Source organism: Panthera tigris, chromosome B2 (genome assembly GCF_018350195.1).
Source record: "Panthera tigris isolate Pti1 chromosome B2, P.tigris_Pti1_mat1.1, whole genome shotgun sequence".
In the NCBI taxonomy this organism is placed as follows: Eukaryota; Metazoa; Chordata; class Mammalia; order Carnivora; family Felidae; genus Panthera; species Panthera tigris.
The window spans coordinates 35,797,633-35,823,146 of record NC_056664.1 but is presented as its reverse complement, the minus strand read 5'-3'; the positions used below and the strand labels follow the sequence as shown (position 1 = coordinate 35,823,146).

The 25,514-nt window shown below is 41.5% G+C and overlaps 1 protein-coding gene and 1 pseudogene across 4 annotated transcripts in view; one reads left to right on the top strand and one right to left on the bottom strand.

Annotated features, from left to right (window-relative positions):
• Positions 1–16,480, bottom strand: part of CMTR1 (cap methyltransferase 1) — a 54,987-nt gene extending 38,507 nt beyond the window's left edge. For 2 of the 4 annotated variants that reach the window (XR_006217618.1, XM_042986245.1), the window contains exons 1-5: positions 16,237–16,480; positions 14,121–14,258; positions 4,844–4,995; positions 3,117–3,275; positions 118–210 (exon numbers count right to left, since the gene is read on the bottom strand). Coding sequence is in view for 3 of the 4 variants with exons in the window: in XM_042986245.1 (XP_042842179.1) it covers positions 118–210; positions 3,117–3,275; positions 4,844–4,995; positions 14,121–14,253 (537 nt within the window). In the remaining variant the exon portion in view is untranslated. Of the gene's footprint in view, positions 1–117; positions 211–3,116; positions 3,276–4,843; positions 4,996–14,120; positions 14,269–16,236 lie in introns of those variants that run through there. The other 2 variants (XM_042986244.1, XM_007085238.3) reach the window with 2 other exon arrangements.
• LOC107179931 lies at positions 7,749–8,168 on the top strand (annotated as a pseudogene).
• Positions 16,481–25,514: the final 9,034 nt, after the last annotated feature.

Below are 25,514 nucleotides of genomic sequence, written 5' to 3'. Positions count from 1 at the left end.
CTTGCCAGAATGGCAGATTTACATTTTTCTTAAACTATGAGTATACATACTAGACTCAAGGAGAAAAGTCAGGAGATAAGTGCCAATAATTCAGGGTGTATTTTCCTGAAATCCTACCTTTCCCACAACCATCCAATCACTCATTTCCTGAGTGTCAGGAATTTCAGTGGTACATTCTGGAAACCATGACACCTGCTCACAGGCACTGGGCTACAAACAAAAAAGAGGCAAGTAAGTCAAGTAAAACAACCCCTTAGGGCTATGCCCCAACTCATTAGGGTTTCCCCCAAAACAATCAAAAGGGACTCAGACAAGACTAGGAAGGGTCCCTTCAGAAAGCTGAGACCAAATGCAGTGGTCAGACATGAGAATTGAGAGCCATGATGCTAAAGTTTAACTTCTGAAGGCCAGCAACAATTCTAGTTTGAATCTCTAGAAACTTCCCAAAACTTCAAAGTTTCTTTTATTTGTTCCAATGTTATTTCAAAAATACATACTATGGGCTAAGTACTCAGAATGCAGTTAAAAAGACATGGTCCTTGACCCAAGGGGCCTACAATCAGAGCAGTAGGGACACAGGGAAGCACACATAGGATATAAGTCTATGAAAAGGTAATTATACCAGGAAGACCCAATGGCAATGTGTCTCACCTCCTGATGCCTTTCAAAGTGTTATGAACAAATAAGATTCTTCACCTATTCATTCCAAAGCCGAAACTGGCACCTCAATGGTGTATTCTCTTAATTTTTCAATTACATTATACATTAGAAATATCTTCAGTCCTGTTTTGTGTTTTTTTTTTTAAGATTTTATTTATTTTTAAGTAATCTCTTCACCCCACGTCGGGCTTGAACTCACAACCCAAGATCGAGAGTCGCGTGCTCCGCTGACTGAGCCAGCCAGGCACCCCTCTGCGGTCCTTTTAAAAACTACTGATAGCTAGGCTCCACCCTCAGAGTATATAATTCTATCAGTCTGAGGCAGAATCTGGTTCTAAGTACATTTTTAGCTGTCCCCAAATGATTCTAATGTCCAACCAGGACTACATTCACTGGATTATAAAACCTAAACAGGTGGCTAACCTGCGTGGCAACACTACACACTGCCTCCCAAGCAAGTGTGGAGAAGAGACTCACCACTGCAAACTGAAGCAATGTGATTAAAGGCAATATTCCATGCTCTGAAAAGCATAAAATGGTAACGCAATGCAAGGTCATGAGAGCAAGCCAACCATCAACTAGAGAGAGAAAGTTTCAAAGAAAAGTTACTGAAGCCTTTTGTCAATGAATCTGGCAGTGAATCATGGCTTCCCCCCCTCCCCCCACCCTGGTCAAATCCATTTGTAAATGGTTATACATTATAAACTCTAGGGGGAAGAAAACTCACATACACTTGGCATGTCCTTTTGGAGAAAATAAGCAGACTCAATCTCCCCACAGAAGTGCGAACATTAAGGGCAAAAATGGACCGCAAAGAGGACTTTGTCCGAAGGGTCAAACCTTGCATTCCACATTCCTGGGCTGCAGCAGGCACCAAGCACTTTCTCTGCAGCGACTCCAGGATTGGACAGTCACCCCAAGGCAACCCAGACTCATCTACCTTAAAGAAGTGGACACCAACTAATAGGCCAAACTCTTAAACAATAGGGCAGCTCTTTTAAGAGAAAAACTGAATCACAGTAAGTGATAATTAGGACAGCCTTGCCTCAGAAAGGAATTTCAATAGCCTGTGTCCATTAAAAACAGAGATCTTACAGGCAAATTTGAGATTCTGAGTTAAGTTAGTTCTAATTCTGCCCCACTAAGAGAATCAAATCAAGACTCTTTACTGGTTTTCATACAAATGAAGACATGGAAAGCACCAAGTATTTCTGAGGTAAAAACCTCTACCTAGCACCCAATTACAAATATTTACCCTATTCTGCACTGTGTCATCTGCTATTCTGCTGGTCTCGTCTCCTCACAACTACAAGGCAACACAGCAGGACCACCTCCAGAAACCATTAGCTCCTGACTTGTCAGCGTCTTATTCTGAAGCCTTATTAGGCTTTTATCATGTGCATTCACGAGAGTTCTTTCCCGAACTGGAATATCAGGGAGACAAAATATCAATTCTCCAGAGTTCAGAGCCACGTGTGAAGCTCAACTACAGCAACTAGGTAGAAGACTAGACATTTGTGTTCTATTTTCTCTAGTTTCAACTCCGTAATGGTAATATTTCATCATTATTTTTAGTTGCTTTTATCACATCTACTTCAAATCCTCTGTGAAATACGATAGGACATAAATAAATGAATAAAAATAAAATCTCAACATCATCTGTGCCATGAAAAAGGACAGGAGTCCCTTTTGGTAGTTGGGGTTAGAACTGGTACCCAACCAGATAAGCAGACCAAACAGTAACTTATGGAGTATAAACAAACACCTACATAGGTAGAGATGGGGTGTCATAAACCCATAGAGGTGCAAGACCTTAGAGGGCATCTAATCCAGTCACTCACACAATGGGTAAACGGGTCCTCATTCAGCGCCTCTGAATCCTTTCAGCAGAGAGAGGGACCTCACTATCTCATGAGGTACCTTAACCACTAGTGGAAAGGTATACCTATTTACTAAAGTTCTTTGTGGGAGCGCGTGGGTGGCTCAAGTCGATTAAGCATCTGACTTCGGCTCAGGTCATGATCTCACAGCTTGTGAGTTCAAGCCCCGCGTAGGGCTCTGTGCTGACAGCTCAAAGCCTGGAACTTGCTTTGGATTCTGTGTCTCCCTCTCTCTCTGCCCCTCCCCACTCACTGTCTCTGTCTCCGTCTCTCTCTCTCTCTCTCTCTCAAAAAATAAACGTTAAAAACAATTTTTTTAAGCTCTTTGTGAAGTCAAACTCTGTCTTCCAGCATCTTCTACCCACCGGTCCTGAACAGAAAACAAACCCACATCCTATCATATCTCCCTCAGTATATCTCTCCTGTTTCCATTATGGACATCCCCAGTACAAGTCCATGTAAAAAAAACCAGTTCCAATCCCCACTGCCTCTGGAGACTTCTAATTTGTTAATATGGCTACTTAAGGCCACGTATACAAATTGGCTTTCCTGTCTCCTCCTCCCCTCACCAGTTACCTCTGGCTCATCTCGCCAGTCCACATTCAGCTCTTGATCAAAACCTTGCAGGGTCAGACCCAGGCCTCTTCGACCTTTTTGATTAGAGGCCTCAACGATGTCCTTCCGACCCTGGCTGTATTTACCCAATCCTTCACCTTCCCTGAAGCCCATCTTGGCCTGAAAAAGAAATAAGATAGAGCATTTAAATAAATAAACAGATAATAAGGGAGCACTTCTATAAACAGACATTTACTTAGCCCCTATCACGTGTCAGACATTGTGCTAAGCTCTGAAAAAACATGAGTTTTTTTTGAGTAAGGCCTGAAGTTTTCCTTTAGGAAAGCCCTAATGAAGAAAATAAGCACAAAAAGTAACTGCAGTTTAACTGTGGGTCCAGTGGCTGTCTATTCTGGAGGTGAAAGTCTAGGGCAACCAGAAGCTGGATAAATGAGAAGGAACCTCATAGCTGTAATTAAAAGCACCAAGAGCACTTAACAAATCTCATTGGACATTTGCACAACTACCCTTCCAGCTAATTTGTCTGATTAACTGAAACGTAGCTCTAGAGTAGAGTTGATAAAGAGAACGTAATTTAAAATGGAAATGCTTCAAGCAGCAACTCTACCTTACTCTCAGCCACTCAAACAGCCTTACCAGGTAAAGACAATGAGGGCTTGCAGGAGCCCACTTAATCAAGATATTAACTGAAAAATCACTTCATGTAACACTGAGGTATGGAAGGTACCATAAGATACCGGACAGGAATGTTTTTTAAATGTCACCATTGTCCATAAGCTCACACTAATCCCCTGAGGCATTGGGCCCAGTTATATGCCCCCAAAATCAGAAACCCAAATCCCAAACCCAAGCACCCTTATCTAATAAAAGAACTCCAGTCCTAAGAAAACATAGTTCCTCCTTGAGGGTCTATATTCCCTTTGGAAGGAGCATTACCAACTCAAGAACTGGACAGAATTCCTACAGCAGCCACAAATCTCTCCCCAGGTCAAAAAGGCTGACTGAGCTACAAACCTCCCCACTGTCCACTTCCCCAAAGTTTGTGGCCCCCCAGACTAGAATCTGGACTATGACTTCAGAAGTTGCAGTTCTTACTCTTAAATGAATCCAAAAGAAAATGGAGGGGTTAACTATAATATTAATATTTCTAGTCAGAAAGCAAACTTGAATTTCCCTAACCTTTGTGCACTAACGTTTGATAAGGAAAGCAAGCAGGTCTTCCTGGTCGCTTTCCTTCTTCTGATATATCAATGGAGTATAGAAATTGGGAAGGAGAACCGGACCTTCTTTCGAAATAATATAAAAGACTGTTCTGCTCCCACTTATTTTAGGCATCTGAGAGTGAGCAGGATTTTAGTCATTTCTCTTGAGATTACTCACTAGAGCAAAAATTCACAGCATGAAGCCTCTTTACCCATCCACACACATCTATGTGTAGGGAAGTATGTTCACATGTACTTACAATAAGCTTTCATTACTAGGGAGACTAAAGAGTGATCCAGCTCTGGACAGAAGAAGCAGGCTTGTGCAGCCACTTACCATGGATGATTCAAATGTGACAGATAGTTCTATTAAGAAGGGGGCCACGCTCTCTCTACTAAATTTCAGTGGCTGAAAAGCAGAGGAAAAACTCATGCCCTAGCTTTTCTTCTTTTCATACCAATACAATTTCCCTTCTCTTACTCTGCTGGTGGAGCTTTAGAAACCCAACCCGAGCACTGACATACCATAAGCTTCTGGGAGACACTATTATACATGGAATAGCGAGAAGAAGTTCCCTCCACAAGGGAGTCTGCTTTGAACGCATCGTCAAAAGAGTCAGAGCTGTGTTGCTTCCCCTCAGTCTCACTGTCGGACCCACTTAGGCTCGTGGTAGATGCTGGAAAAGAAGAAAAGAAACTGTTTAGGTGAGCTTATGGAACGAAGTATCCTCTAGAAGTCCAGGTTTCATTTATTCAACTAGTGTTCAGTTTATGCATCGCACACATAAAGTGCATTAAATGACCCAGGGTCAAACGTATTCTCTACCTCCTACTATGTTAACGTGAGCAAGTCACTCAAAGTTCCTAATAGTACTTGACACACGACGGGAGCTCAGAAATAACAGGTGTCCTTTCCCATCCTTTCAATTTCTCCCCCACAAAACTGAGATGATAATACCTACCTCATGGGGTTGTATGAAAGTTAAATGAAACCAGTGTTTGGAAGTACACTGTCAAATATAAAATGTATTTATTGAAATTTTGTTTATTATTTGAACATCAACTTCCAAACACTGATACCTAGCTCCATTTTCAACAATTTTATCATGGGACTAACAGTTTCTGATTGCTTAATCTCCTGGTTTCCTCTGTTTTCACAGTCCTTCAAACATGTAGGTAAGAGGGCAGATCTACAGCACTGCCCCAGAGAAGAGGTAGAAGAAGAGCAAGGGAAAAGAGAAGGGTGGGAGGAAGGAAAAAGAACAGGAAGGGGGAAAAGAAAGGAAGGACAGGGAAGAGGAAAGGTGCTTATGCAGCAGCATCAACTAAGGCAAACAGCAGAGGAGCTACACCTAAATGCTTCAGGAGGAAGCTGGTGGCCTAAATAAGCTAAACCATTATCTTCATGGTCAACCACCTCGTTACCAAAGGACTCCAAATAAGACCCACCTTAGCAGCTGCCAGAAGTGGTCGGTTACCTGTATCCTGGCTCAAAGTGGGATGACTCACACTCTATTCACTATGTCTGTCTGGCTCTTACCCTCTCTTTTATAGATACATGAATTTCTTAAATTGAAAGCGATTTCAACCTGATGTAATTTTATTCAGGTAGTTTCTCAGACAAACCCAACCAAATTTAGAAATGGACCGTATCTCAAAAACTTATCGATTTCTGCATATTCCCATTGAAAATGGTATAACTTGCAAGCCAGGAAGAATGCAAGACAGAAAATGAGGGTGGTGGTGTCTAATCTCATCCCAAGGCTTGAGATGTTGTACAGTGCTCAACGGTATACACATTTCATTAATAAGTAACTGTACTTATTTAAGAATAAAAAAATTTTTTTCCAGTTTACATGTATTATGCTTTCAAACATGTACTAGTTGTTACACTAGAAATGCTTGTTACTTAGACCTAAATATTAATAACACAAACTTTTAGTTATTTCTTTTGGTCTAGGAGCATGGTGAAAAAAGTTAAGGGAACACTGAGGGTGCCAAGAATCAAAAAAAAAAAAAACACTTGGGAGTCTCTGCTCTATGTACTGAAATGAACAGATCACCAGGACATACTGTCAAATGAGTAACAGAAGAGCTAGACCATATGCATGACACATGGCATCCTAAGTCTATACTAAAGAGAAAATAAGAATATATATTTATATTTCTTGTAATTGCACAAAGAGCTTTTGGAAGGAAAGATGTACAAAAAGACCAATAAAAGTGATTATCCACATATGCGGAGATGAGGCATGGAGACAGAATGCCAAAATGATTACTTGGAACAAGTGAAAGACATGACATTTGATTTACATTTTATATCACTAGAGTTTATACTTACTATCTTTTTATATTTTTGATTTATGAACCATGTGAATATATTACCTATTAAAATTTAAAATAAATGTGAAAAAGAAAGTGACTGACACAATTCTCGTAAGGAAGAAAGGAAGTCCCGGAGAAGAGATGCGGAGTCAAAGCCTGGCTGCTTGTTAAGGAAAGGCACTCGGGTAAAACAATTCTTCAAAAACCCAAGATGGTTACTATTCAGGTATTCGTAACTTGCAATGACGTCATAATTCTAAAGCCTATCTGCACTGATCCGCCCACTTCCCCATGAGAACACAAACTCACTAAGGGTGAACATTTGAGAAGAGCCAAGCCTTCCTCCAGCACCCCAGGCCTGATTCTCCCTCCCACCGGGCCCCAGCAGCAGCAGCAGCAGCACTATCAGCCCAGCACTCATCACAAATACTAGGACAGGGTCACTCCCAGAGAGCAAGAACTGTGTCACACTCCACATCCCATCTCCAACACCTGGACTGAATCTTTCCATTTAACAAAAATTAAGTACTCACTGCAGTGAATTTAAAAAAAAATTTTAAGCCTTGATTTATGGTCTTAATGTATTAACTACGAATACATTTGTCTATAGAATGAGACATGTACAAAGTAATCTAGAAATTGCAACATAAATTTTCCCTTCAATAGTTTCATATAGAGGAGAAAACTTGAAAATAGTAATACCCAGGGGACAAAATGTACAGTATTGCCAAGAATGGCTTCATGTCTCACTTAGGTACATTTAACTTTGTTTTACCGTTAAAACTCTGACAAAGATGGTTTTTAAAAAAGCTGCTTTATGACCTAATGCCATAAAAATTTTTTAAATTAAGTCTTTAAACTTTTTTTAAAAAAAGGTTAAGTAAGAACAAAAAGTTTAAGCATGAGTGTGAAATGCCTATACCTTAACAGAGAATTGGGCCTTCCTTGGACTATTAACAAAGCCCATTCCCCCACCCCTCCCACCAGTAGGCTGAAATAGGACATGTGTCAGATCTGTCAGAAAAAAAAACACTGGTATTGTTTAATTGATCAGACAACCACTCTGGTTCAGAACCTGTTCTACAAAAGGTCCATGCTATATATAATGGGGCACTCCCCTAAAGTAATAACTCTACCCTCAGAGTTTAAAAATCAGATAGCTAAGGTCCTGGTTGAAAATGGTGGCAGCAGCTGGGTACAGGTTTCTAGGCCACTGCGTTGGTCCAGGGCACAACTGGGGTGGTCCATGTCAGATGGCACACATGGCAAGGAAGGCTCAGCCTGCACGTGTAAGGCCCTCACCCACTCTGTAGGGCTCCCCAGTGTGGAAGTGAGCATGCTGAACATCTTCCTGAAGTCACCTCATGGAGAGCACGAGAGATTGGGAGTTCATCACCTACCCCCATTTCCACATCAGGTCCAAGCCCTTTCCGTGGGGAGATGGTAATCATACTCTATTCCATAACTCTCACATGAATTCACTTCCCACTAGCTATGAAGATGAATAAAGAGAACCTGGACCACTGCCCCGTGGGGACCACAGCACTGGTTTAGACCATGACTCAGCACAAGGACCAGAAAAGGATATAGGACCTTAAGCCCACCTTCCTTACTTGTATCAGATGATGACTGGTACACTGATCTTGAGTCCCTTTGCTTATGGCAGGGGATGGCTTAAATAAATAACTTAGATTGGTCCATGAAAAAAAAAATTTAATAATAATAAATAAAAATCAGATAACTAAATATGCATTTCTTTTCTTTCAAGGATATAGCATTTTGCAAAATAAAGAAAAGTCCTATGAACATGTTTGAAAAAAATAGAATAAACTTAAAACCAACATTCTGGTTCCTAAGCAGCTGGCAAGGAGAAATTTTGGTTGAGAACGTCCTGTATGAGAGGTTATCAAATCTACCCTTTCCTCGTAAGGTTTCTCCAATTCTCTCAAAAAGGAACTGACTTGCTTACACAGACCAATGCAGCACATGTCACAGAGTGCCAGAGAATGCCACTCAGAAGGAAAGACCCAGAACAATGAGTAACCATGGAAACTGTGAGGTGAGGTTATATTTATTTTCTGTTTTGCACTTGTCTACATTTTCTGTGTGAGAAATAAGAATATATTCATTAGAGGGCGGCTGGGTGGCTCAGTTGTTAAGCATCTGACTTCGGCTCAGGTCATGATCTCACAGTTCGTGAGTTCGAGTCCCACAGCGGGTGAGCATGAGCCCTGCTTGAGGTGAACACGAGCCCCGCTTTGGGTAAAAAAAAAAAAAAAAAAAGTCCTGCCTCTCTCTCCCTCCTCCTCTCGTGGGATATTTTCTCTCTCTCTCCCCACCAAGCCCCGCCTCTGCCCCTCCCTCACTTGCACACACACACTCTCTCTCTCAAAAAAAAAAAAAAAAAAAAAAGAAAGAAAAAAAAAAGAATACATTTGAGTTAAAAAATAAATAAATAAATAAAGCTATAAAGAAATAAAGTACCATTCCACACCTTGAGAAAAAGCCAGTTCCTTTTTAGACCAATCTTCAGAGGGCAGCAGATCTAAAGAGGAAGAGCTCTCAAGTGGCTCAAGACTAACCCTGGGTTTCTCATCTATTCTCTCACATACAGAGGAAACAGATACACTCTACAGCACAGTGCCCACATACTAAAGAATTGTGCTTCCAAAGGTGAAATTCTCTTTACTCAATTGTTTCCATGCCTTCAACCTGTACCAAATGACACAGAAAGAGGTGGTATGTGGGCAGGTCCCTAAGCACAGCCCTTAAGTTTCTTTCTGTGTAGCCCAGGGATTCAGGGTCCTGACTAACCAGAAGCTACAATGTTAAATCAGTTACTACTCCTTTCACCAGCTCTCTGGGGATTCATAGGCCTACCTACGACAAGTTAGGAAAACCTGGTAACCTCACCAAAGGAGAGTGTGCCCTTGGTCTAGCTCCAGTTAGAGTTGCAGGCTCTCAGGTTTGCTTGAGGACCCATCTGTGGTCACTCATCAATGGTACGAATATCATTCCTGGGCATGCAGGGCACACACCACCCTCAAATCTCAAAGAGAAATCTTTTGTCTTTTTTGTCTTCGTAACATTCTTGGACCAAAATGACAGGGAGAACCAAATTTGAGTGGAAGGCTTATCAGGCAAATCAGTGGTGACTCTGGTGCAAACTACCAGCACCAGATTCTGGCACAAATTACCTTTCCACTCCGTTCCTCTTCCTTAGGCGTTACCTAGCATGCAGCTGTCTACATGGTTCTGAGAGTGAGGTTGACGGGAGCTAAAATATCACCTTACCAGGCATTTGTGAGATCAAGAAGTGTCTTGGATAAGCCTTATTTCTTTTATTTCATGCAGTATTTGAAGCCAATTCTTAGCCTGCCATGATTTAAGATAAAGTTGCCTGGATTAATCCTGATGCCCACAGACTGCCACAGTCACTACCCATTTTACCCCTGGGCCTTTGGGGCCACTCTTTTCAGATGAAAAGGAGACAACTGTCATTGCTGCAGCAGTAACTAAAGAGGAGATTTAGCCTCCCAAGACTGATAAGAATTTAGCAAACACTGGGCAATTTTGTAATGAAGATATAAATTAACAGGAGTAATAAGGTCAGTCTATTAAAATGATTAGTTTCATTAAGAACTTGCCAAAGCTGGGTGGCACTCCCATTTACCTCCCCAGGAGCTCCCCTTCTAAAACCTAGCAGAGAGCCCAAAACATTATTTAGAGTTTTCATTTAAGAATTCTTCTCTACCTGATAGAAATCATTACTCTTAAGTCATCTTAAAGAAGAAAAGTTCAAAATTTTTCACATAGCAATACAACAGTAGGGCAGAATTTTTTACATGGCAATAGAACAGTAGGGCAAACAAGCCAAGATTAAAAATGAGAGTGACAACACATATAGAGAGGCAGTTCCAACCACTAACGGCCAAGGTGAGCAGCACACAGATACAGAAGAATAAATTATGGATTTTAATAAATATCGCATCCTGCCTAACAACTGCTTTGGAATACACTCATTCCTGTTTAAAGACTCAATTTCTCCTTCATGCCAGACAAATGGTAACTCGTTAGAGCAATTTAAGCAGATACCGATAAAGGAAGTTTTTGATTAAGGTCATGAATCTGGGCTGACAGGAAAGCGATGGTGTTTCAGGGAAAATAGCCTATTTAGGGAAGAATTAAACCTGGTGGAGGGGAAGACGCTACTAGCGTGGTGCCAGCAAAAGGGCCTGGCAACATCCAAAGCAACACACTGTGGGAGGGCCAGGAGCCCGCACTGGATACACACACAGCTAAAGAGAAAAGGAAACTGTCTTGGAGCCTAGACCGCATTTTCCCTGAGAGAAACAACTAAAAAGAACAAAATGACCTCCACCTGCCTCTTCTTACTTCAAAAGGTTGTTACTTAATAGCAAATTTCCAAGAGTTTATTTAGGCTTAAAAATCCTTCAAAGTCCTCTTAAAATACTCAAAAGAGGGGCACCTGGGTGGCTCAGCTGGTTGAGCGTCCATCTTCAGCTCAGGTCACGATCTCGAGGTTAGGGAGTTCGAGCCCCACGTCAGGCTCTGTGCTGACAGCTCAGAGCCTGGAGCCGGCTTTGGATTCTGTGTCTCAGTCTCTCTCTGTCCCTCCCCTGCTCACACTCTGTCTCTCTCCCTCTTTCAAAAATGAATAAACTTAACAAAACAAAACTCAAAAGAACACATGATGCCAGAGTGGCCATTACAATAACATCCCTTTTTTCCTCTACTCTGGTCAAATGTCAATCTCTGACCAGGCAACGCAGTTACCTTGTCAATAAAGTAAAATAAACACACTGATTAAACTAAATAGATCTATTAATGAGTCATTGCACTGAAGTAGCAGACAAAGCACAAATAAAGACAGAAAGCACAAGAAAGCACAGAAAGACAAAAACAGTAACTACTATTTTTTGTTTTTCTATTTGTACTCCCTAAAGAGCATTTTTCAGTCATCTGTTCAACAGTATGTTCAGGTAGAAGTGGCTGAAGCAAAAGGAAACACATTTGCTTTAATGCACTGACCTCACTAGGAAAGCTGTATATAAACCCCAGCAAATGTAGTTTCTGGAGAGACAGTAAACTACCAGGGCACACCGTCCAGGGGACACCTAAGAAAAGCCAATACAGAACAGAAATGATATAAATGCTAAGTACTTAGTGAAATGATCTTCTGCAGAATGGAGGAGGACAGGCAAAATGAAAGAGGTGAAGCATTTTAAGCTTCTTGGAAAAGATGCTACTGGTACTTCTATCAATTCTATTCAGTGAATATTTATTAAGCATTTATTCCATGCGGGAGGTGGGGTGGGGGCAGCACAGAAAGCAATCTTGCTGATGAAGACACCAGACTCCAGCCCTCAGTTTTTGTGACGTGGAGCTGCCCCTTCCTAAAATAAGCTAAACCAGGGAAATCTCACAATGTTTCTTTGCCTCTGCCTCCCGCCTCATTTCCTGAAAAATGAAAAGGACCAAATGGCCTACTGCCAGACACGTACAAGGTACTGGCCACATCTAGACTTCCATTCTGTACACACAACAGCAATAGTCAATCCTAACTGAATCATATGGCGCTACTTCCAGAAAAGGTTAAAGCTATTTGGTACAATTAAGGGGGATGCAGGGGGGAGTTGGGTAATCTCAATTCAGTCCATTTTAAAAGCTTGAAATTTAAATCAGACTGGTTCCCTTATAAGATCCTTAACCATGTACCTTCCTCTACCTGGGCGTTGCCCTCTCCTTACCTCAAAGAGATGTCCCCCGAGAACCGCTTAGACCTAAATACTGCCGGCACCTGAGCACATCTGAGAAACGTGAAAAGCATTTGAGAAATTGTGAAAGCACAGATGTGCTTTCCCTTCTTCTCTTGTAGGCCATCTCTCCCAATAACCCACAGTTCTACCTAAGGAGACTCTACTTTCACCAAGCTGCTCAAACCCCAGGTGAAAAGCAAAACTCCCTTTCTTCAACAATCCCTAGAACCAACGCACCCAGTATGTTTTTGCCTTCCCACTTAGTAACCTCAATTACATACAGCCTTTCTCAGCTACCTGGAATGGAAGCTACTATGACAACTTTAAAGGCAAACATATCTCCACACACAAGGTTATGAGTCTCTTATTCAACCGGGACCAGAGCTGCACCAAATGCTTCATTCAGCTCTACTGCCGGTCAAGCTTCTCCTCTCGGAACCAGCTTCTCAGTACAACTGATGAGTAACTGTCCTTCCATTAGTCTACCACTTGTAAACTGTATTTCCTACCACTCTCAAAGGATGCTTCATACCCTTTCAGTCACCAATCTGTCACCAAATTTCATTCTAATTTACCAGTGATCCAGCAAAGGATCCAAAATCCAAGATGACTGGTATACTGGACTGACTAGCGTCCCTCCAAAAAGCTATATCCACTCAGCACCTGGGAAATGTGAGATTTGGAAATATGGTCTTTGCAGATGTAATCAAATTAAAATGAGGTCATACTAGATTAGGGTGGGCCCTGATCCAATGACTGATGTCGTTATAAAGGAAAATTTGCACACAGACACACACAGAGGGAAGTCAGAGGCAGACTGGAGTTATGCTGCTATAAGCCAAGAACACCAAGGACTGCCAGCAACTACCAGAAGCTAGAAGAGGCAAGGAAGGATCCTTCCCAAGAGACTTAGGAGGGAGCACAGCCCTGCCGACACCGTGACTTCAGACATGGAGCCTCCAGAACTACGGAGAATAAATTTGTTGTCTTAAGCCACCCAGTTTGTGGTAATTTGTTACAGTAGCCCTAGGAAATACAGCTGGCAAGTCAAGGTAAATGTAAGTGGAACTACTTCTAATTGCTTGGTATCTGAGGCAAGCTCGTAGGCACCTTACAATTTCTCACAGAAAGTTACCTATGGAAACTGTGAATGTCCATAACCCTAAAAAACAGGCAAAGCAAACGTCAGTTTCAACCAGATCAGTGAAATCTTTTGAGTTTAACGTCAATAGTGAGCACAGGATGCTCCAATTCATTTAGGTGTTTCTGGTCACACATGCTGAGGGAATTGAGAAAACAGAATACAAAAACCTGAGGGGAATTAGGCCAGATCACTGCAGCAAAGAGCCCATCCCCTGTGAAAGAGCCCCAGGATCATTAACAGCAATTAAGAGCACAGGGCACTCAATGCTCACCACTACCTCCAACAGGTTTAAGGCAGCAAAAGAGTGCCACCTGCTGAAAGGCCAGCAGCAGAACTAAGGCACTACTGTCAAAATTCCAATTTTTTTATTTAAAACAAGTTGCCCGTTCCTAGTAGAAGAATGGCAGAAGCAAGAGAAGCTATAGCAAACAACTCTCTGTAGAACTTGCCTAATTTCCCTCAAGGGGCAGTGGACTGTGTTCTGCCCAATTCAGGCACCAGGGATTCAAATAACCAGATGGCCAGTGGCCTCACATCACATGGGCAAGCATACCTTTTGCTGCGTGATTGACAGAAGAGGGAGGTTCGTCATCAGACGTAGAGCTGAGGTTCAGGGCAAGCTCTGCAACTCTTTTCTTCTGTTTCTTGATAGGGGCAGTGCATTCTGGATCATTTCTCCTCCTCATTGTTACTGCAACCATAAATCCAGATAGTCAGCTGCCCTTGTTAGAGCCACTAGGATCAGAGCAGGGATTCCAAGGTAAAAGTCATCAATGGAATGGGATTTGGCAATTCTAAATAGCTTCCAGTGCCAGCACTTGAATAGCCTCTTCCTCAAATTGAAGTCCAGGAAGGATGCTAGCCAAGCTTGTCTTCAATAATAGCAGTTAATTTTACTGGATAATGTGTGGTGCTTACAGATCCAGAGGCCTCAGGGAAAGGGTGTCAGATACCAAAAAGTCATGGATCAACTCCACAGGCCACAAGGAGGAAAAAAAAAAAAAAAAAAAAAGCCTTGGGAACTTATCATTCTATACTTTTCATGCAACACTAGCCATGCATGACAACAGTGTAAACTGGACCTAATGAGTATCAACCATTCCAGAAGGTGAAGGGACCACCCCAGAATGACTGCTCCATCACCATTATTATTTTAGCAAGACAATTAACGGATTACATAATATGATAAAAATACTGGCTGTGGTTTATTTCGGGATATTTGAAAGCATGGAAGAATTGGGAAAGTTTTTAATGAGTAAGGAATGGAAACAGTAGTTGACTCAGGGCTGAGGATACAGAAGAGTAGGAAAATTACTGAAACCAGAAGTAGCCACGTCATAGGACTCAGGTACAAAAATAATTTTAAGAACACGAACACACCTCCGTGAAAAGAGGATGGAAACAATCAGGCACCACATCACCATCACCCATGCCCATGTGTAGGCACAGGAGGTAAGCATGAGGGGGAAAAAATGCGATGGAATGAAGTGATTATTACATCTAGAAACTTTAAGGAATGATCAAGTCAAAGAGCAAGCAAGAGTAGTAGTGAATACAGTGTGGTTTACACACAACTGACTGTCTGTTAAGACTCAGAAAAGAGAAAGAACTCAAAACATAGGAGCCAACAGGTGGGTGACCAGCTGGGCTGCAATTCCTTGAGAAAGGGGAGGTGCAGAGGCACAAAATGGTCTTTTAACATGAATCACAGCAGGAAGAAAGCAATGAAATGCACAGATATCACTGATCCCTTCAATCTCACAAAACCCTGAATCACATGTTTCACTTCTCTCCAGCTCAAGGATGAGCCCATCAACCCAATGCATAATCTTATCCTCTTTAAGGAAGCAGCCTTTTACTAGGCACAGGCAGGGGTTATCCCAGGGAAGAAAAACGGGAGACACTGAACAAAGAGAAAGCAAGACCACGTTTCACTTTAAACCAGCGTCTTAAATGCCCCCAAAGGCCCATAACAAAAGTAAAAGGGCCATCTGATTATTAGCGACTCTGAGAGATGGTAAGCAACGGGAATTCAACGTGGACTGCGTCGCGGTGGGTGCAAAAAAAGAATACATAGTTGTGTGAAAGGCAGGAGACACTGATGCTCCTCCCCAAACCATCTTAGATTTGGGCCTTCCAAATCATCTACTCCAGCGCTCTCATTTTCCACTGGAAAAAAACTGAGGCCTGAGAGGGGAAGGCCGCACACCTTAACCAGTGCCCTGCTCCAGTGACCGACACAGGCCAGAAGAATGTGCCCAGGCAGGGAACTTCTGCGTGGAAGGCAAGAGGCCTGGTTCTACCTGCTGCTCCCCCAAGGGACGGGTTCAAATCCCCTCTCCAGTCTTCTCTCCCGGGGTGTCGGTTTCGCACTGCCACCCCTATCCACTGAGGGAGGAGATGAGCTCCCATCTCTCCGAGCCAGTCTTTTCATTTGAAAACAACGTGTGTGAATGTGTGCGCAGAAACGTTTGTCAGCGGCAGCTCGGGCTGCGGGAGCTGGAAGAGCGGGTGGGGAGCGGGGGAGGGTGGAGAGGAGGAGGGGAGAGAGAAGGGGCGGCGAGGGTCACCACCGCCGGTGCGTGGCCGAGGCGGCGGTGGAGGGGAGAGGGATGCTGAGCCCGCGCGCCCGCCCGCTCGCTCCCCCCGGGCCGCGCGTCGGCACTCACGCTGAGGGGAGAGGGTGAGCTGCCTGGGAGCGGAGAGGGGGGGGTCAGGCCGCCGTTGCCGCCGCCTCCTCCACCAGGCCTGGCCCTGCCGCTGCCAGAGCCGCCGCCTCCTCCCTCAGTTTCGTTTCCCCCACAAGCCAGCCAGGTCCGCCGGCCGCGCTGTCGCGCTCGGGTCCCGCCCTGCGGGCTGCGCAGTTTGATGACGTCACGGGCAGCCCGCTCCTTCCCGCGGCCGGGTCCTGGCCCCGGGGAAGAAGACCCAGGTTAGGGCCCGCCCCACCCCCACCCAGGGCCTTCCAAGGCGCCTGCGCGGAAGAGCCTAGCGGGGAAGGATACGAAAGTAAAAGTAACCGAGGTACCTTCTCTTCCCGCTCTGGGGACGACAAACAAATATAAAAATTGGAAGAGCAGGTGTCGTCACATCACCTCATTTCACTTAATCTCATTGTCTTCAGTTTACAGATTAAGAACAAGTTGAGAAGGTAAATGGTGAACTGGTTGAGGGCAGAAACCCAGTCTTCTTGTTCACTGCTGGCTGTATCCCCAACATCCAGCATATAGTATATCCTAACCAGATGTTGAACGAAGGTCGGGAGGAAAGAAGGAATGCTGCCTATGGCATCTTACCATATGGACGCAGATGGTTTCCCATCCCAAACCCTCTTCCAGTTTTCTAGCCAATATGGCCAGACGTGTGCTGAACATCCTCACTCTGTCACTTCACACCCATAAATTCTAATCTGACTTTATGTTCTGTAAACCTGCCCTTTTCCCAGTGAATGGCACCACCATTCATCCTGTTGATCCAACCAGAAATCTGAGATGGCCCATTTTCCTCATTCCCCAAGTCCTCCCAATATACACTTAATTGAGTTTACCTCCTAATTATGTCTCATATATACCCATTCTTCTCCATCCCCATTGCCACAACCCATGCACTCACTTTCTCTAACCAAGATTAGTCCAATAATCTCCAAACCATTATCCCTGTCTCCATTGGTGATGCTTCTGGTGTAGATTTTTAAAAATTTATTCTGATCCTGTCACTACCTATCAATGGTTAAAACCCAGCAAGGACTTCCTATTTCACTTAGGTTGAAGCTAATGTCCCTGAGATGGTTACAAAACTCTCCAGTCTCACCCCTTCTGCAGTCATGCCTTGTGTTACTGATCCTTTATCCCCATTGCCATGTCTCCTAAGGGTTCATCCTCCTGTCTGGATAGCTCTTCTCCCCCTTTGCTTGGCTAATGTCCACATATCCCTGATATGTGTTTAGTATCCTTATCTGGAAATCTTTCCCGACTCCCCAAGTATGGGTTGGGAGTCCCACCCTGTGTTCCCATAGCTTTGTCCTTCTGCTATCAAAGCATTTATCACAGTGTTGTGTAATGACCCCTTGACAGGTTTGCCTCCCCAACTCGGTTGTAAATTTTGTACAAGAAAGGTTCTTTCCGGGGTGCCTGGGTGGCTCAGTCTGTTAAGCATGTGACTTCAGCTCAGGTCATGATTTCACAGTTCATGAGTTCAAGCTCCGCATCAGGCTCTGTGCTGACAGCTCAGAGCCTGGGCACTGCTTCAGACTGTGTCTCCCTCTCTCTCTTCCCCTCCCCAGCTCATGCTCTGTCTCTCTCTGTCTCAAAAATAAATAAACATTAAAAGAAATTTTAAGAAAGGTTATCTCCATCTGTCTGTATTAAATCCTTAAGATCCATAAGATTTAATACAGTGGCTGGTAGTAGGTGCTCAATAGACATTTATTGAATCTGTTGAAGTATGGAAGATGAATGAAGGTTAAGTGATGTGCCCAAGGTCACAGAACCAGGAAGCAGCAGATGAGCATTTAAACCAACTCACGACAGATTCTTAACGTATGTGTGCCTTAGACACCTTTGGTAATCTTGTAAAGCTTATGGACAGACCCATTCTCAAAAATAATAATTTGAATGGCACAAAATACAAGTTTAGATAACAGGGGAAATCAATTATATTGAAATAAATTATTTAATGAACTTTATGATTTTTTTGTAATTTTAATGTAAAGCATTAAGTAATGATTTTAAAAATAGGAAAATTAAAGATAAAATTAGTTTTTGATATATATGAGTAAAAAACCAATGAATAGAGCTGAAACAACCAAATAAGTATTTAGGGGAATGATGAATCTTGATTTCTACCTTACACCATGTGCAGAATTAAATCAAAATGGATCAGACCTAAACATAAGAGCAAAAATGGTAAAGCTTGTAAAAGAAAACATTAGCAACTATGGAGAACAGTAATGTATATTTGAAAGTTACTAACAGAGTAGATCTTAAAAGTTCTCATCACAAGAAAAACAATTACCACTGTGTGAGGTGATGGATAGTAACTTATTTGTGGTAATCATTTCACAACATATACATATTGTCATTATGTTACACACCTTAAACTGATACTATATGTTATTATAACTCCATAAACAGGGGGACAAGGAAGTTAAAAAAAGAAAACAGGAGAATATCCTTGCAGACATGGAGTAGACAAAGGTTTTTTTTCACAAAAGACCAGAACAGCATTAATCAGAAGAAAAACTTAATAGACCTCATCAAATAAAAGGCTTTTTGCTCCTGAAACCAATATTGCACTGTATGTTAAATAACTAGAATTTAAATAAAATTTTGGGAAAAAAATAAGAGGCTGTTGCTCATCAAAAGACACCATTAAGAGGGGCACCTGGGTGGCTCAGTGGGTTAAGCCTCTGACTCTTGATTTCAGCTCAGGTCATGATCTCATGGTTTGTGGGTTTGAGCCCTGCATCGGGCTCTGCACTGATGGCATGGAGCCTGCTTGGGATTCTCTGTCTCCCTCTCTCTCTGCCCCTAGCTTGTTCTCTCTCTCTCTCTCTGAAAAACATAAATAAACATTTAAAAAATAAAAAAGACACCATTAAGAAATTCAACAGGCAAAGGGCACCTAGCTGGCTCAGTCAGTAGAGCATGCAATTCTTGATCTCAGGGTTGTGAGTTCCAGCCCCGAGTTGGGTGTAGAGATTACTTAAAAATAAAATCTTTAAGAAAAAGAAATTGAATAAGCAAGCCGCAGACTGAGAGAAAAACATTCACAACACATATATCTGACAAATGACTTACATCCAAAAAACACATAATACTCAGTAATAAAAAGAAAGAAAGTTGCAATTCTTGTCAAAATGGAGAAAATACATTCCATCCCATTTCTCCAACTGAATGCAACTAAAACCTAGGAAGAATGCATGGAACATCTCTCTAAGGATTCTGAAAAGGAAATGGTAGCAGGATTAGTGGAGAAGGAAACCAGAAGTCAAAGAACCACCAAATTGGAGATAAGTTTCCCAATTCTAACCTCGTTGGTATCTCCTGGCGGGGAATGAAAGGCAGCTTGAAACGTGGAGCTATCCAACAGGTGCAGGTGAAAAGAACTCCGAGAGAAACCATGTATTTCTCATCCCAGAAGCAAGAAAGAGGTTCCTACAGATTACAGAAAGTGGGGGAGAGGGGGTTGTTTTGTCAGCTTCCTTAATTCACTTCTATCCCAGTCTCCCGGCAGTCACCAGGCAACAATGCGGACAAAGCTTACAGCCCATTAGAATCACAGTCCACAGAAAGTAGATAGGCAATTGTGGTTTGGACCTACTTGGGCCAGTTCCCCATTATTTTGCTTGTTTGTTTGTTTGTTTGTTTGTTTGTTTGTTTGTTTTAGTAGGCTCCACGCCCAGCACGGGGTCCAATGTAGAGCTTGAATTCATGACCCTGAGATCAAGACCTGAGCTGAGATCAAGAGTTGGGACACTTCACCAACTGAGCCACCCAGGTGCCCCCAGTTCCCAGTTAAAACAAACAAAAACAGAACAAAAAACAACCAAGCAAAAACAAATAAACCAAAAAAGAAAAAAAAAATCAACATTCTCCACAGGATTTAAGCAAGACCCAGCATCATATATGTAATATTCAAAGCGTCCAAGATAAAATCCAAAACTACTCAGGTGCCTGGGTGGCTCAGTCAGTTGAGCAACCAACTCTTGATTTCAGCTCAGGTCATGATCTCAAGGTTGGTGACATTGAACCCCACTTCAGGCTCTGCGCTGACAGTGCAGAGCCTGCTTGGGGTTCTCTCCCCCCCCCCCCGTCTTTCTCTGCCCCTCCTCCACACACTCTCTCTCAAAATAAACAAGTAAACTTAAAAAAAAGACTTTATCTTTTCTAGAGTTTAAGGTTCACAGCAAAATTGAAGGGAAAGTACAGAGATTTTCCATATACCCCTGCCCCCACACATGTGTGGTAGCTTCCCCCTTTATCAACATCTCCCACAAGAATAGTACATTTGTTACGATTGATGGACTTACACTGACAAGTCATAATCACCCAACGTCCGGAGTTTACATTAAGGTTCACTCTTGATGTTGCACATTCTGAGGGTTTGGACAAACGTATAATGACATGTATTCATCATATGGTTTCATACATAATATTTTCACTACTGTAAAAGTCCTCTGCATTCTACCTATTTTTCCCTCCCCACCCCAAACCCTGGCAACCACTGATCTTTTTACTGCCACCATAGTTTTTGTCTTTTCCAGAGTGTCATTAGTTAGTAATACGCACTAAGTTTCCTCCAGGTCTTTTCATGGCTAAATAGCTCTTTTCTTTTTAGTGCTCAGTAATATTCCATTGCCTGGATGTACCACAGTTATTTATCCATTCACCTACTGAAGGATATCTTGGTTATTCTGTTACTTCTAAGTTATGAATAAAGCTGCTGTAAACATCCATGTGGATGTTTTGGTGTGGACATAAGTTTTCAACTCCTTTGGGTAAATACCAAGGAGCACAATTTCTGGATAGTATCTTAAGAGTATATTTAGTTTTATAAGAAACTATCAAACTGTCTTCCAATGTGGCTGTACTATCTTACATTCTCACCAGCAATGCATGAGAGTTCCTCTTGTTCCACACCCACACCAATGCTTGGTGGTATCAGTATTCTGAATTTTGGCCATTCCAGTGTGTGTGTGTGATGGTATCTTATTTTAATTTGCATTTCTCTGATGGCATATGATGTGGGGCATCTTTTCATATGTTGATTTGCCATTTGTATATCTTCTTTGGTGAGATGTCTGGTCAGGTCTTTGGCCTATTTTATAATTAAGTTGTCTGCTGTCTTATGAAGTTCTAAGAGTTCTCCATAAATCTTAGGTAATGTACTTTATCAGATGTGTCTTTTGCAAATATTTTCTCCCAGTCTGTCTTCTCATTCTCTTGACATTGTCTTTCATAGAACAGGTTTTTTATTTTAATGAAGTCTAGCATATCAATTATTTTTTTCATAAATAATGCCTTTGGTGTTGTATCTTAAAAGTCATCCTCATACCCAAATTCATCTGGGATTTCTCATATGTTCTCTTCTAGAAACTTTACAGCTTTGTGTTTTACATTTAGGTCTGTTATCCATTTTGAGTCCATTTTGGTGAAATGTGTAAGGTCTCTGTCTAGATTGTTTTAAATGTGGATGTCCAGTTATTCAGGCACCATTTGTTGAAAAGATTTTTTTCTCCATTGTATTACCCTTATTCATTTGTCAAACATCAGTTGGCTATATTTGTGTGGGTCTATTTCTGGGCTCTCTATTCTGTTCCACTGATCTATTTGTCTATTCTTTGGTCCATACCACATTATCTTGATTACCACAGCTTTACAGTAAGTCTTAAAGTTGGGTAATGTCAGCCCTCCAACTTTTTTCATCACCTTCAATAATGTGTTGCCTATTCTGTACCTTTTGTCTTTCAATATAAAATTTAGGATCAGTTTGTCAAGGGGCACCTGGGTGGCTCAGATGTTTAAGCATCTCCAGCTCTTGATTTTGGCTTGGGTCATGGTCTCCTGCTTTGTGGGATCAGGCCCAGCATTGGGGCATGGGCCCTGCTTGAGATTCTCTTGCTCCCTTTCTCTCTGCCCCTCCCTCAATCATGCTTTCTTTCTCTCTCTCTAAACAGGTAAATAAACATCAAAAAAATAATAATCAGTTTGTCATTATCCACAAAATAACCTTCTGGGATTCTGATTGGGATTGCATTGAATCTATAGATAAAGTTGGGTGAAATTGATATCTTGACAATATTAAGTATTCCTATCCATAAACATGGAATATCTCTCCATTTATTTAGATCTTTTATTTCATTAATTGGAATTTTATACTTTTTCTCCTATAGATCTTGTACATATTTTGTTAGATTTATACCTAAGTATTTCATTTTTGAGGGTGTTAAAGTAAATAATATTGTGTTTTTAATTTCAAGTTCCGTTTGTTCATTCTGGTATATAAGAAACTGATTAACTTCTGTATATTAATCCTATATCCTGCAAGAGACAAAAGGTTTTTTTTAATATATATTTATTTTTGAGAGAGAGAGAGAGAGAGACAGAGCCTGAGCAAGGAAGGGGCAGAGAAAGAGGGAGACACGGAATTCAAAGCAGGCTCCCAGCTCTGAGCTGTCAGCCTACAGCCTGATGTGGGGCTCGAACCAACAAACCGCAAGATCATGACCTGAGCTGAAGTCATTTGCTTAACCAACTGAGACACACAGGCACCTCAAAAGACAAATAATAACTGTTTATAATAACTGTTTATAATAACTGTTATAAAATAACAGTGACCAAAACAAATAGCCCAATTTAAAAATGAGCAAAAGACTTGAATAGACATTTCTGCAAAGAGGAAATACAAATGGCCAACAAGAATATGAAAATATGCTTAATATCAGAAATCATTAGAAAAATGAAAATCCAAACTGCAATGAGACATCACCTCACACCCATTAGGATGGTCACTATCAAAAAATGAAACAGGGGTGCCTGGGTGGCTCAGTCTGTTAAGTGTCTGACTTCAGCTCGGGTCATGATCTCATGGTTTGTGGGTTCAAGCCCCATGTCAGGCTCTGTGCTGACAGCTCAGAGCCTGGAGCCTGCTTTAGATTCTGTGTCTCCCTCTCTTTCTCTCTCTACCTCCCCCACTCATGTGCGCTCTCTCTCTCTCTCTCTCTCTCTCTCTCTCTCTCTCTCTCCTTCTCTCTCAAAAATAAATAAAAATGTTAAAAATTTTTTAAATATATACTATAACAGAAAATAACAAGTATTGATGAGGGTATGCAGAAGTTGAAACCCTAGTGCTCTGTTGGTGGGAATGTCAAGTGCAGCCACTATGGAAAACAGTATGGAGGTTCCTCAAAAAATTAAAAATAGAGCTACCATATGATTCAGCAATCCCACTTCCAGGTATATATCCAAAAGAATCAAAAGCAGGATCTGAAAGAGATATTTGCACATCCCTGGTCATTGAAGCATTATTCACAGTAGTCAAGAAATAGAAGCAACCTAAGTGTCTAAAGATCTGTTGCACAACAATATGAATATAGTTAACACTACTGAACTGTACGTTTTAAGATGGTTAAGATGAGGGGCGCCTGGCTGGCTCAGTTGGTAGAGTGTGAGACTCTTGATCTTGGGGTTGTTAGTTCAGGCTCCATGTTGGGTGTAGAGATTACTTAAAAAAAAATCATAAAAAAAATTAAAATGGTTAAGATGAAAATAAATGGTTACAATTTACAAATGGTAAATTTTTATGTGTTTTCCTCACAATTGAAAAAAAATGTCTATTATAACCACAACCTAAGAAGGAATGCAGACTATTAAAATGAATAGAAAAATCGTAAGTTTCCACAGAGAAAGAAAAAATATAAAAGAGAACCAAGTAGGGATTTTAGAATTGAAAAATACAGTAAGAGAAACAAAAATTTCACTGGATGAACTCAATATCCGAATGGCAATGCCAGAGGAAGAGTCATTGAACTTGAAGATAAATCAATGGAAACTCTCCAATCTGAACAACAAAGAAAAAAAAATGAACAGAATGTCAGGGACCTGTGGGAAAACATCAAAAGGTCTGACACCAGTCCCAGAAGGAAGACAGAAAGACAAAATATTGGGTGCAGAAAAAAATATTTGAAGAAATAATGGCTGAAAACTTCCAAAAGGTGGGGGGGGGGACCCATAAATTTATAGATTCCAGAAGCTCACAACTCTCCAAACATGAAAAACTCAAAGAAATCTATTCCCAAAAGCATCATAACCAAACTGCTGAAAACTAATGACAAAGAAACTATCTTGAAAGCAGCAAGAGGGGCGCCTGGGTGGCTCAGTCAATTAAGTGTCCGACTCTTGATTTTAGCTCAGGTCATGCTCTCACAGGTTCATGTGTTTAAGCCCCGCATCTGCTCCTTGCATTGACAATGCAGAGCCTACTTGGAATTCTCTCTCTCCCTCTCTTTCTGCCCCTCCTGAGCATGTTCCCTCTCTCTCAAAATGAATGATAAACTTAAAAAAAAAAAAAAAGAAAACAGAGAAAAACTGAATATCATATATAGAAAAACAACAATTAGAGCAACTATGGATTTCACATCGGAAATGTCAGGAATGAAGGAAGAATGATAAAAATGGTAAGTATTTAAGTAAATATCATAAACTGTTTTTCTACTTTTATGTTCTTTAAAATTCACATGAGATTTGAAAGGAAAAAATATAACATCGTCTGATGGGGTTTTCAATGGATGTAGACCATTGTAGATGTCTGTCTCTATGTATGACAACTATAACATGAATGCGGGATGGCAAAATGACCTATAAGGTGGCAAGGTTTCCATATTCTGCTGAAAGTTGTAAAATATTAATTCTAAATAGACTATGAAAAGTTAGCTATGCATATTGTAATCCCTAGAGCAACCCCTTAAAAAAGATTTAAGAATTCCAACTTCTGGAATAGCATAGTAAGGACCTCTAAAAACACAGTCTTCCATAGAAGCAATGAAAACACAGGCAAATTTGTCAAAATCAATTTTTTTAGAACTCTAGAAATTAACCAGAGACTTGCAACAATCCAAGGAGGGTCTCCTCAGGAAAAATGGGTTCAGTAAGAACAATGAGCTTTGTGGCATTTTAACTTGCCCCAATCCTATCCCCTTATCACCAGCTCCATAGTAGACTTGAAAATCAACAGCATCACAAGCATGGTAGCTATGAAAACCATCAACCTAGCAGCAACTAGCAGGACAAAACAGGTTTGGAGCTCCTCCAAAGCCCCACCTCCAGAGAATTATCTCTATTTTAACTGTCTGGCAGCTTGCTGAAAAACTCCATTCTCAAAGCATGTCTTTATTTTATCTGACCCAGAGGTTACTCTGTGCAAACAGTTCTATTTGCAAAACATTATC